This window comes from Podarcis vaucheri (genome assembly GCF_965113315.1).
Source record: "Podarcis vaucheri genome assembly, chromosome: 4".
In the NCBI taxonomy this organism is placed as follows: Eukaryota; Metazoa; Chordata; class Lepidosauria; order Squamata; family Lacertidae; genus Podarcis; species Podarcis vaucheri.
In genome coordinates this window covers 60,612,553-60,625,166 of record NC_138762.1, presented here as the reverse complement: position 1 = coordinate 60,625,166, position 12,614 = coordinate 60,612,553, and the positions used below count along the sequence as shown (strand labels likewise).

Below are 12,614 nucleotides of genomic sequence, written 5' to 3'. Positions count from 1 at the left end.
TCCTTGAGTTGTGCCTACTGTGCTATATCCATAGCTAACACAGATGCTACAAAACATTGGTATAATATGTGTCTGTCCTCCAGAAGCCAGGTTATAAAATTCCGTAATAAATCTAGCTTTGTAACTGTCTCCTAGGGCTATGTCACACAGAAAACCATTGCAGTAGTCATTTTTCAAGTATTATTGGGATTCAGCAATATATTATCCTGACATTTGTTGTTGGAGCAAAATTTAAAGCCACAGGGAAGACTTGGTTTTTAGGCAACATCAAGAGGTTACCTATGTAGAAGAAAGTATTCTAGGACAGCTTGAGAAGGAGATTACAGCAGGATTTGGCTGCAAGATACAAGGTAATGCTACCAAGAAGTTGAATCACTGCTAGCACCATTCCAATAATTCATTCAAAACTGTTTTTAAATATGGTAACAGGGATGGATTGGCTTGCCCACTCTAAGCCAACCACTGAAAACTCTATCATGGTTTTCCCCAATGAAACCTGGGAATTGCAGTTTTACAGTTCCCAGGATTCTTTGGAGAGGAACCCACAACTGTTTTAAGTCGTATAATGCTGCTTTAAATGTATAGTATAAATGAGGCCTGAGTCTAGGAATTTGCTTTCAATTGAAACCAATCCATTACCACTTTTCACTCAAAAAAATAAGTCCTCTCTTGCTTACTGCAGGGATAGCCATGTTCTCAAAACAAGCTTCTGTGGAAAAAGTTAGCAGATCATGTCCTTTAGAAACGATTTTCATCTCCAGCATCCTCTATGTAGTTAAGATTGGGAAAGTCAAGCATATGCTGAATGTAGACATAAAAGGATTTTAAAATGTTAAATGTTCTGAGCACCTAATTTCCATCAACTAACCAGAAATCTGGTATAATTTGCTTTCTGGTATCCTTTATTTTAGTTTTAAGGAACCTTGGTTTCATGTAATTCCAAAAATGAGATATTAGACATTCTTTGCTCCAGCAATCCTAGGTGCACCCTGAAATCTACATAGCACATGGTTGATCCTAATCCAATTAAGTCTGTTATCTACTCCTACACTCCATCTTAAGACTGTGACTAAATACAGACTTTGTGGCTTCAACATCAAGCCAGCTCTTTCCCTTCCTCTCTCTCCCTCCACTCAAGTTCCAACCTGATTAAGAGTCCTAGGGAACTAAAAAAACTTACTATTTTGTGGCTTTTTGGTTTGTCCTAATAAACCTATTGCCAGTCTGTCAATTTCTGAACAATTCTTATAGAACAACATAAGTACTTAAAAAAATGCATTAAAAATTATGTAACCAGGAAATTTCATTCAAATTCCTAGAGATTGCAAAGTGTTTCAGAAGTTGAGCACCCTCATATTAAAATGCCAGATCAATGTATAAGATTATTTATTCATAAAATTATTTACAGATCACCCCTCATATATCAAAGCTGTGTGCAACAAAGTATGCAAGTACAATAAATATAAAATACAATAATAATCATACAAATAACTAGCTATCTTGAAAAAAATTAAACAACTGAATAGGCCTGTCACATAAAAAGGCCTCCAAGAGGCATCTGAAAATTAACAGTGAGGATGCCTGCCAAGTCTCTGTTGGAAGAGTGTGTGACTATCAACACTAAGTGCCGGGCTTCTAATTGAAGCCAGTCGGTCTTCTGAAACACAACAGAACAACTAATAGCACTCCTCCAGGTGACCTCAGTAATCAATCTGAGGCGGTCCTCAATTTTACTAAGACATTTTCAAAGAGTTTAAGAACATAAGATGCTAGGTAAGACCAATTCTCTATCTAATGCAGCACTGTATTTTCAAGTGGCCAGCTGTAAGCTTCAAGAAAGCATGAACTATATATATTTGCATATGTGTGTTAAATTGAGAGAGAGAAACTTATCAAGCTCCCCAAACCCTAAAAAACCACTTTATAGCAAGTGCAGTGGTTATTAGCCATAAAAGCTATATTCTAACTCCACTGTCAAGAGGCAGTATGCCTCCAAATACCAGTTGCCAGGAATCACCAGTGGGGAGAATTCTATTGTAAGTGGTTTGTGCTTGCAAGCTTCCCACAGGTATCCGTTTTGTTGTGAGAACAGAATCTGACTACATAGCTCTTTGGCCTGATCCAGCAGGGTTCTTCTTGTGTCCTTAGCTGCTTTGCAGGAAAGAACATCTGGTGCTGCATCCTGCTCCAATGGGGCTGGTTGTTGTATTTTCTGAGCATATGTGGTGATGACTGGGCCAAAGTCTTCTAGAGTTTCATTTCTGAGTGGAGAACAGAACTGGATCTCCACAGTCCAAGTCCAATGCTCTATCCATTAAATCATACTGCCTCTAAGAGGCAAATCTTTCCTCCACTGCTGGACCTGAAATGTTATTCTTACTTGGAAAATTACACACAGAGATGTGCATTACAAAGTGGGCCAGAAACCCGAGCAATGTAAAAAACAGGAGTGTAACATTAAGTATGCAGAACAGAGATGAGGACCATTCGAAAGAGATGAAAATACAACCAGAGTAGATGTGTAACCCACTTGTAGTGAATACGGCGAAGTATGATGGCTAGCGAGTATAAGAACGTAAAGAGTGACAAATATTTTCTGTAGGAGCTAGCTATGCTCACTTTCATTTGAGCCCAACCCCTATAGTAAAATCTCCATAGGTACAACTAATGACACTTTATGCATGTCCAATGGATGCGCAATGGCTTTGGGACCCAGAAGAGGCAGAAAAGGGGCATAATGGTGCGGGGGCACACTTATACATGCTCAGGGCTGCCATATGTCCTGATTTTCCCAGACATTACAGTGGTACCTTGGGTTACAAACACCTCGGGTTACAAACACTTCAGGTTACAAACTCCGCCAACCCAGAAGTAGTACGTTGGGTTACGAACTTTGCCCCAGGGTGAGAACAGAAATCGTGCACTGGTGGCGCGGTGGCAGGCCCCATTAGTGAAAGCATGCCTCAAGTTAAGAACAGTTTCAGGTTAAGAAAGGACCTCCGGAACGAATTAAGTCTGTAACCCGATGTACCACTGTACTGGGCGGAAGTGACATCCTTTTTGTTTGTTTTTTAAAAAGGCTTAACAACTTTAGGGGTGTCCTGGATTTTACAGAACCCTGTATGAAATGGTCACTGCCTGTGTTCTAACAGCAGCTTCAGTCTCTAGAGTCTGCTGTCTCTTTCTGGACACAACAATGCAACTATGTTATTCCAGGAAGGAAAGCCCTTGCCAAAATACTGCAAACTTTAGTAACTTCCCAGTAGGACTATTGTAACAAACCCAACATGAGACTGCCCTTTAAATCATGCTCAAAAATTTAAGTGGTTCAAAACGCCACTGCCAGAATAGTAACTGGCTCTGACAAGAAAAGAATACATAACTTTTAAAACTGTTAGTTTTTTCACTGGTTCCCAACCCCAATTCCAAGTGCTGGTTCAGCTAGCTTTCCAAAAACTCCAGCACCTCTAACTTGTCTATGCAGGCAAAGTTGGGATAGTGATCAAACTCTACATTTATACTTTTTAAAAAAATCATCACACAGAACACAAGTACTGTGCAAAATTGCCTGACCTTTTGAAACGACAAAGCTGGGTATACTAAAAAGTCATTCATACACATGATTATGCAAATTCATTATAAGCACTAGTTCAAACTATACATTTGTAATAGTTTGTCATCCTAGAAAAACTTCATATGGAGGAGACAATATGAATGAAACATTGAAACATGTAGCAAAGTACTGGAGTGTGCATCTTCAATATTCCGGCCAGTCAGCCACACCCTCAATTCAAGATGCTCCATTCCAGTCCTTCCTCTGTGGGGTTTTCTGTTCCCCCACCCACACAGCTCAGCCCTCAGTGAGCTGTTTGGTTCCCTGCTGTTTAGGAGGGTTGATAAAGTTTTCCTATGCTTCTGCAAACCTTGGAATTCCTCCCTCCTTCTCAATGATCCCATTTTGGTGACATTCCTATTGGCACTATGTTAGAGGGGGTGACCAATTACATCATTACATCATTTATAATATATGCAAACATCCCAACCTGAACAATATCAAAAATAAATTATTACTTTATCTTGGAGACATTAAAATTTAAACATATCCCAAATCTAACCAAAGCTTTACAGGCTTTACTTGGTTAGTCAATGTGAAACGCAACCCACTAACTGTAATTCTGTGTCAGCCTGAAAGTCCAGCTATATGAGATTCTCTTAACCAGCAGCTGTGTGATCCTCTTAGGTAGATTGTTACTAACAGGAGGCTGGAGATGATGCAAGGCAAACAAGCTCTCCGTTTCAGTACACGGATAACACAAGTGGATCCCAGCCTGAGATTCTGTCCAGTTTCACTGTGGATCTTTACAACCAAACAATTGTTTAGCCAGCAACACAGTTAATTCTGATGTTTTAAGTATAAGGATGTAAAATGTTGACCAAATGGCTTCAGCCCTGTATACCTGAAGGGGTGTACCCCATTGTTCAACCTGGACACTGAGGTCCAGCTCTGAGGGCTTCTGGCAGTTCCCTCATTGTGAGAAGTGAAGTTACAGTGAACCAGGAAGAGGGCCTTCTTGGTAGTTGCGCCTGACCCACAGAATGCCCTCCTATCAAATGTCAAAAAGATAAACAATCATGTGACTTTTCATATACACCTGAAGGCAGCCTAGTTTCAGGAAACTTTTAATGTTTGATGTTTTGTTTTGTTTTGTTGTGCTCTGTTAAATTTTGTGGGAAGTCCTTCAGAGCAGCTGGGACAATCCAATCAAACAGGCAGCGTACAAGAACTATTTATGATCATGATTATTGAAATTAACAATTGTTTTAACTGAGATTGCACACTTTTATCCTTTTTAGGGGAAACCCAGCCAGATGGATGGGGTATAAATTATTATTATTATTATTATTATTATTACTACTGCTACTATTAGGTACGTTCACACAAAAATGTCACATGCACTTTCCAGTTTGTCTCCTGAAAAATTCACTTTTCCCTTCAGTTAAACTAACTAAATATGTGAAATAAAACTTCCTAAAGTGTTAACATTATACTTGAGAGCTTCTATCAGGTCTTTATTCAGTGTCTGAGTATAGTTGGATATTATCATATCATATCATATCATATCATATTATAAGTGTGTGTCTAAATCCAGATTGTAAGTTGTTGCTGACATGCTAAAGTAGAAGTAAGAGTTTAATCCTATCCATTCAGAATGATGTGAACTGATAAAAAAATGCCTATCACTTAGATGAAAGCACCATTGTTAAAGCACTCATAAAACAGGTTCTTTGAAACTCATGTTCCTTCCACAGTAAATATCAGGAGATCATCCTTATCTTTGTGAGATATTTACACATAAAATTGCATGAATATTTTAAAGTTAGAGACTAAGTTATTTAGAAGTTAAATCAGTATATCAAAACTTTACACCTGCACAATTGTTTGGGTAGAGAAACAGCTATCCAAAATAAATTTTGGCAGATCATAAATTTAAATAAGAGAGAAACACAAGGTATGTCTACTAGATTCTAAATAAATACTGGTTATGCAGAAAGTTAATTACAACAATGATCTTTCTGACCCCTATTGAAAGAATTTAAGAATAAGATCATGTCTAGTTAGCATGTCTGGGAATGTAAAGATCTGGAATTCATCACTGGTTTATTTCCCCCATTAGATAATAACAAGTATTTTCACACACCAGACAGCATATATTTATACGTTCACACAACCACCAACAGCAACTATTATTATTACTGCTATGTACGATCATTTGATACAAACGATAATGGCTACACCCTTAAGCACACCTGAAAATAAACTCCACTAGAATTAATAAAACTTAAAAGTAATTTTGCTAAGGGTCCAAATATGCACGGTTGCAATCCTGATGAAGTAATTCAAACCTTTGATCTGCCATGCTGGATGGGGTGCTTGGATGAGCTGGAGGTGCCTTTCTGCCCAATCCTGCTAATAAGGAGCACCCCAATGCCCAAACAAAAGGCAGGCAGAAGCTCCCACCTGCAGTACCCCTTACCAGTAGTCAATGGTAACCTTCAAAATGAGACACTTTGGGACAGAACTCTTTGACATCAAGCCCAACTGAGACCTCTCAGGTTTTGCTAGCCTGGGAGCTCACAGAGCAAATACAGTAGACATTTTTGCCTCTCCCCACCCTTCCCCCCTCCTGACTAGTGGATGCAGCAGTGGCTACACTGGTCTATTTAGCCCTGCTACTGCCAACCAGGGATTTGGACTGCCCATTAAATTCATTTCCATGAAACACATTTATGATCTTAGAATTGATTTGATTTCAAAGTAAAGACCTCAAAATCAGCTAGTGTATACCTTCAAATAATTTTAGCCTTTGGGTCATATTCCTACAAGACCCTTATCGATGCCAAAAAAAGATAGTTCAGACCCGGCCAGCAGGGTCAATGGTAAGAGATGTTGGGAATTTGAGTCCAGCAACATCTTGAGGACCACAGGTTCACCATACCTGCTCTACAGTATGTAACAAATTGAGCAGTGAGAGAGAAAATTGCTGTGCCATTGTTCTTCCATCCCTACAGTCAAAGTTTGGGCAAATAGGGAACCTAAAGATCATACAGCGAAGGCCATCATAAACCAAGGAAAAAACAATGAAGACTCAAATTTAAGTACAATTAACAATTAACTGATTAACTAGTTATAAGAAAATTCAAATATAAATGTGTGCTTGTCAACTATCTCATTCATTGGTAGCAAAGTAGATTTGTGTCTTATTGAGCAAATAGAAGAATGATGTGCTTTAAGTAAAAGGGTTATCATACAGTCTTCCACTGAAAGCTAGGAGAGGAAGAGGTTGGGAATATCTCAGAAGGAATCAGAGTGCCACAGCCTCTTCACAATTGCTTATACCTGTCTTAAGAAACCTACTATATGTGTATTCCAATGTACAGCCTAAAGAGAGCAATTACTTTAAAAGCTCACAAGATGCCTAGGCATTACTAGTGAGAATTAGCTTTGTAGATATTTGCCACTTTAAAAAAATCATTAAGGCAGCCCTCCTGTTGGAGCTGGGAATGTAAGAAGTTGCATTTTGCCAGGTCAGACAATTTTCCATGACTGTCTACAGTCTGTCTTGCAGTTCATGGAACTCACATATTCATATTCCACGCAGCAATAGTGTGCCAATAGCTTCCCCCCCCCACAAGTATGTAATGCTTTTTATGTACACAGCCTTAATAATACTGAATACAGCAATACCTTGGAAGATAGGCCAGAATATCCAAAAAACAGAAAGCGGCTGTGTCTGATTGATTCCGGCTTGTCTAAAGCCAAGTAATGCAGTAGCGGACCTTGGAGTCTCTAATTTCAGCAGCACCCTGTACCACTCCAGAATTCAGCAACCCTGCCTTCCATTCTATATCATAGTTGCAGCACCCTGAGTCTTTGTGCTCCCCTAATCCATCTCTGGTCCTGGCTCAAAACACACAGACAAAGGCTTCAACTTGTAAGTAGGAAAGATATACTTATTCAGGCAAGTAACTGTACAGGCTTGGCAGCAGACATAGTGCTCAGAAGTCATGATTCAGGAGTTTAGGAGCATAGAAAGTAGAGAAGAAAGTATCCCAATAAGTTTCCCTGCCCTCACCTCCCAAGCTTTTAAAGATAAGGTATGCTTGAGTTTAGTCACTCATCTTGTGGGAATGCTGAGATTACAAATGCATGCTGTCAGGGCAGATGGGTCAATTTTTGTCAGTGAAGGCAGCACCTGATTCTAGGTCACAAGACAACACCATTATGTTTATGCTTCTGTTCAGCTGCTGCCGCCTCCTTTTCAGCCTTAGAATAATAGAATCGGACAGTGTTCGAAATTATCCATGCGCCAGGTGCATTTTGCACCTGGCTTTCAACCACTTGCAACCAAGTGAAGATGCTTAGGAACCAGGATGGCCCCTGGCACCTCCATCATTTGGAGGTGCATGCCTGGGGATCATTGGATCTGGACTGTTTTCACACACCAATACCCCATCCTTTAGAATTCCATCAGCTATATTTTATCTGTACTATCAGAAAGAATTTCTGGAACCAAAATGCGTTGGGTTTATTTGCAGCCTGAGCAGGAGCAATCACTGCTAACAGAAAGAGGTAGGAATAGGCCAATAGATCTGTGAACTGCCGCTGGATTGAGTGACTTTTCTTCTTTAAGTTCTAAAAGTACTTAATCTAGCTCAAGGTTGTCATCTGAACTAGCCAGATGTTTAACTGAGAATCAATCACAGTCAGTCCATCATTTGAAAAATAAGACTTTAGAGCAGTTTTACCCCAAAATGGCAACTAGACATCCCATTTTGGTGACTGTAGCCTTGGTTTAAGGAGGCATTTGGTGCTTATCTTATATATCTGAGTTTCTAACACGGGAATCAGAGTTGGAAGGAACCACAAGGGTCATCTAGTCCAACCCCTTCCAATGCAGCAATATTTTCCCAATGTGGAGCTCAAACTCACAACCCTGATACAGTGGTACCTCGAGTTACAGACGCTTCAGGTTACAGACTCCGCTAACCCAGAAATAGTACCTCGGGTTAAGAACTTTGCTTCAGGATGAGAACAAAAATCGCATGGCGGCAGCAGTGGGAGAACCCATTAGCTAAAGTGGTACCTCAGGTTAAGAACAGGGTTAAGAACAGTTTCAGGTTAAGAACAGACCTCCAGAATGAATTAAGTTCTTAGGTACCACTGTATTAAGGTACCACTGTATTAAGAGTCTCATGTTCTACCAACTGAGCCATCTCAGCTTCCTCCCTCCTGGCTAATCAAAGCCCACCCCACCCCCGCTCTTTAGGAAGGTTGGAGGGGACAGCCAGCATCCCAGCTTCCTCTTGCATAATGGTTAAAGACAGCGTGGAAAGGGGAGGTCCCTTTCTTACAACTAAGGATTCCCCAATTCAAGCCCCCCCCCCCTTTCTTCTTCTTCCTGTGAATCCAATCCCAAGGCCTATGGTCTCACAACACCTAATAAACTTCACCTAAGGCTGAATCTAGGACTTCTTCATTCATCACTTATGATCAAAGCTACACCATTTGTCATTATTTATTGTTACACCTACCCACCCCAATCTGCCTTTTGAGCGAAGCCTTCAGAAAATGGTTTAGAAACGAGGACATTAAAATAAAAACCCATAAAACAGCACCTAATTAGAACAAAGAGAACCAGCATTAAAAACCAAGAAGAGGTTTGGTAGAATAAAAAGAGGGTTAAGAAACATTTAAAACCTAACAGAGGGCCAAATTAAGTTATCATACCAGTAAGTTCCAAAGGTGTGAGACCACAACTAAAAAAGCCCTTTACCAACACTAACACCTTCTGATGTTTATCAGTGGCAGGACAGGGAGCAGGACCTCAGAGGTCAGTCTAGAGGGAATTCTGCATTTCCTCAAGTACAAAACAGTGTTAATTGAGGGCAACTTCCCAATGAAGGAGGAGAACCTTTTGGAAATACATGAGTGGTAGCACATTTATTGCAAAAGCAACAAAACAAAGCTCTATCACAGGTATACTGGAGCAGCAAAGTAAAATAAATGAATGAATGAATCTGAGAACTATGGAGCAAACACATGAATTTATAACTGATGCTTTTAGGGTTCTAACCAAATTATCTCTCAAAAGCTGGTATTCCCATAGACAAATTAATAATTAAGAGTTGGGAGACACTTGTAACACACACAATTCAATAAAGTGTTTGGCAAAAGGTGTTACAGGACCAAATGTCCTCAAATATTTTGAGCAAGCAGACACAAATTTTAGCTTCATAAAAGAAAATTTTGAGGGAAACATGACAAAATAAATGCTAAAATATTATTTCTGCATTGTCTTACAGTAGACAACTATCTGACAACTATTATAGCAAAATTAGAATGAAAGAAAACAGTGCAATCCTATACTCAGAAGCATACCTTACTCCCAGGTAAATCATTTCCAAAGGCGTTTTCCTCACCATGTAGTTATCCTTTCAAAATCTGTAATAGGAAAGCCACCTAAGTGCTAAAGCATCTTCAGTTAACTCCAATATGCAAAGTTACCTGTTCTTTCAAAATGGTGCATCTTATTCTACTTTTGTTTTATCACCAAGAACTGTAAAAATAAGTAGAAAGCTCACAAAAAACACAGTATCACTACTAACCTAAAACTATGAAGAAAAATAAAGTGTGGTTTTGTTTCCTTTTAGTATATTAATTTTATTTTCCACTAGCAAAGAATTGCACAAGTTACAAACTAAGAAGACTTGAGCTGCCATTTTCAAACAACCTACCAAACTGGTCACTCCAAAACAAACAGGCAGTGGCAGTTTAGCAACCGCTGCAACTTCAGTTTTATGCAAGCTCTTGAACATAGATTTAAAAGCAGTTGCATAAGCCCCAGAAAGGCAAAAATCTCCTTCTGCACTCTTCATCATTATTATTCCAAGTGGGTGGGGGGGGGGAGAGAAATATTTACAGAGAAACTGAGCATTACCTGAGTGTCACTTACATCGTCGCTAACGAGCTGGGCTATTATGCAGCAGAGCACAGGAAGGCACCTGGCGTGCAAATATACCAGGCACACCACACAAGAGCAGAAAGATGTGGAGGGAAAACATCCCCCGCCTCATCCCTTCCTTGCCTACCTTCCTGGTCACATAGACCTCTGCCAACACCGGGGCAAGCAGAAAACCAGGTTAGCTGCAGGAGCAAACAGCCGGTTTAATCTGAGTGCCCGAAGGTGGCGAGGAGGGGGGGAGGGGAGGGAGGAGAAGAAGAAACATCCCCCCCCCATTATCAAGTCACTTCCCCCACCGTGTGAAAGCGCGTGGGCGCCACGGCGGATCCACTTGTCATGTCACTCAGCCCCAACGCCATGGAGCCGGTCCCTCTCTCCCCCTTCCCTGCCTCAGACAGACACGGCGGCCGCAACAGCAGCAGCAGCAGCTCAGGTGGGAACGGAGCCGAGCATCTCTCTCCCCACCACCACCTCCCGTCGGGGAGGAGGCTTTGCTGCTTCGGTCACGGTCGCCTCCGTCTCTTTCTCTCGCCCTCCCTCTCATTGCCCCCCCCCGGCCATTTGCCTCTCCCGCCGCCACTTACTTGCCGATCACCTCGCAGAGCTCATACACATCCTCGAAGAGCACGTCGTCGTCGGCCATGGTCCAGATGGGGGCGATTCGCCACACGGGCGGCCGAGGCGGGAAGGGGGCGCGGGCACGATCCCCTCCGCGCTCCCCGCACGACGCGCCGCCGCCACCACCGCGTTAAATCCCAGCCGCCTCACGCCGCACAGATCCAAATCCGCCCCGGAGGCTCCAACGGCCACGCCGGGAATCCCTTCAGCCGCCGCTCCTTGTTCCTTCCTGCTGTGGGCCTCAGCCTCCCCGCGTGTCTCTCTCCGTCTCTCTCGCTGCCGCCGCCGCCGCCGCCGCCAGGTCCTCACCTTTCCCCACCCCGTCCGTCGCGACCCTTTTCCCTTTGCTCCCCCACCGCTGCGGCCCTGGAGGCTAATGCCGGCAGGCGGCGGCGGGCGGGGTGGAGCAGGGACCACGGAGGGGATGGATACGGAGATGAACCGGCGGAAGGCAGAGCCGCCTCATTCGCCTCCCCTCCCCCACTGGTGCACACTCACACGCTAAGGGGCCGGGGAGAGACAGAGAGAGGGAGGGAGGGAGGGAGAGAACGCGCGCGCACAGGGAGGGAGCGAGGGAGAGGCAGGCGCGGCTCCGACCACGCGCCAAGCAACTGCCGCGCTAAGCTGTTTAATGGAGGGCGGGCGCGCCGCCGCCACCTTTCAGTCACGCAACCGCCCAGAGCCAGCGCGCGCGCTCCCTTCTTCCAAGTGCGCGCGCGCAGTCTTCTTCTTCTTCTTTGCCTCCTCCCTACCCTACCCCGCCCGGCCGTTCTCTCGTCCCCCCCTCCCTCTTCCCCCATTTGACAAGTCCTTTGCCAGAACCGCGCGCAGAGCCACGCCCACAACACCCCCCCTCTAGGGGGCGCAAAGGGAGCGCTCTGCGCAGACGCGGGTGTGTTAACGTCATAGGGAAGGCGAAGGGGAAAATGAGGCGGGGCGCCGTAGCGCTCTTCTGGGGGGCGGGCAGGCGGGCTTTCATTGTAGTAGCTTTGGAGCCTGTGCTTGGAGAGCGTAGTGAGGCTTTGTAGGAGCTCGCGCGGAGAAGTGAGAGCGGCTCCCTGGCGCGGCGCAGCAGCGTGTACTGTTTGCGGAGAAATAGCTGCGGTTCCTCCTCAGCGCTGTTTTCTGTCTTCCGTGACTGTAGTTTTTATGGGAACAAGAAGTCAGTTTGGCTTGTGCAAGAAGTTAGACGGGGCTGAGGAAGGACAGGTAATGTAGCCGGGCGTGCCTCTTCGGCGCTAAGGGACCTGACCGGGGCAGCCGGACAGGTTTTCTTCGGATCCGCACAAGGAAAGCGAGGAAGCCGCCTTGGGGAGCTGATTTGGGATGTCGTTGAAAGGCAGCACATTGTTGGCTATTTAATTAATCATTTGCATTTTCCTTGTTAAGCAAGAGGGAGAAGAGCTTGCGGGATGTTTTTGTTTCTGGATGCTGTTTTATTAAAATACAAGTTTGGGTTCTTTACCCCCACTC

General features: G+C 43.3%; 1 protein-coding gene across 7 annotated transcripts in view; it reads right to left on the bottom strand.

The window, feature by feature from the left end:
• CASK (calcium/calmodulin dependent serine protein kinase) overlaps positions 1-11,792 on the bottom strand; it is a 123,508-nt gene extending 111,716 nt beyond the window's left edge. For 2 of the 7 annotated variants that reach the window (XM_082219822.1, XM_082219824.1), the window contains exon 1: positions 11,108-11,792. In XM_082219822.1, coding sequence (XP_082075948.1) covers positions 11,108-11,166 — 59 coding nt within the window. In that variant the 5' untranslated portion in view covers positions 11,167-11,792. Of the gene's footprint in view, positions 1-9,940; positions 10,004-11,107 lie in introns of all 7 variants that reach the window. The other 5 variants (XM_082219823.1, XM_082219825.1, XM_082219820.1 and 2 more) reach the window with 4 other exon arrangements.
• Positions 11,793-12,614: the final 822 nt, after the last annotated feature.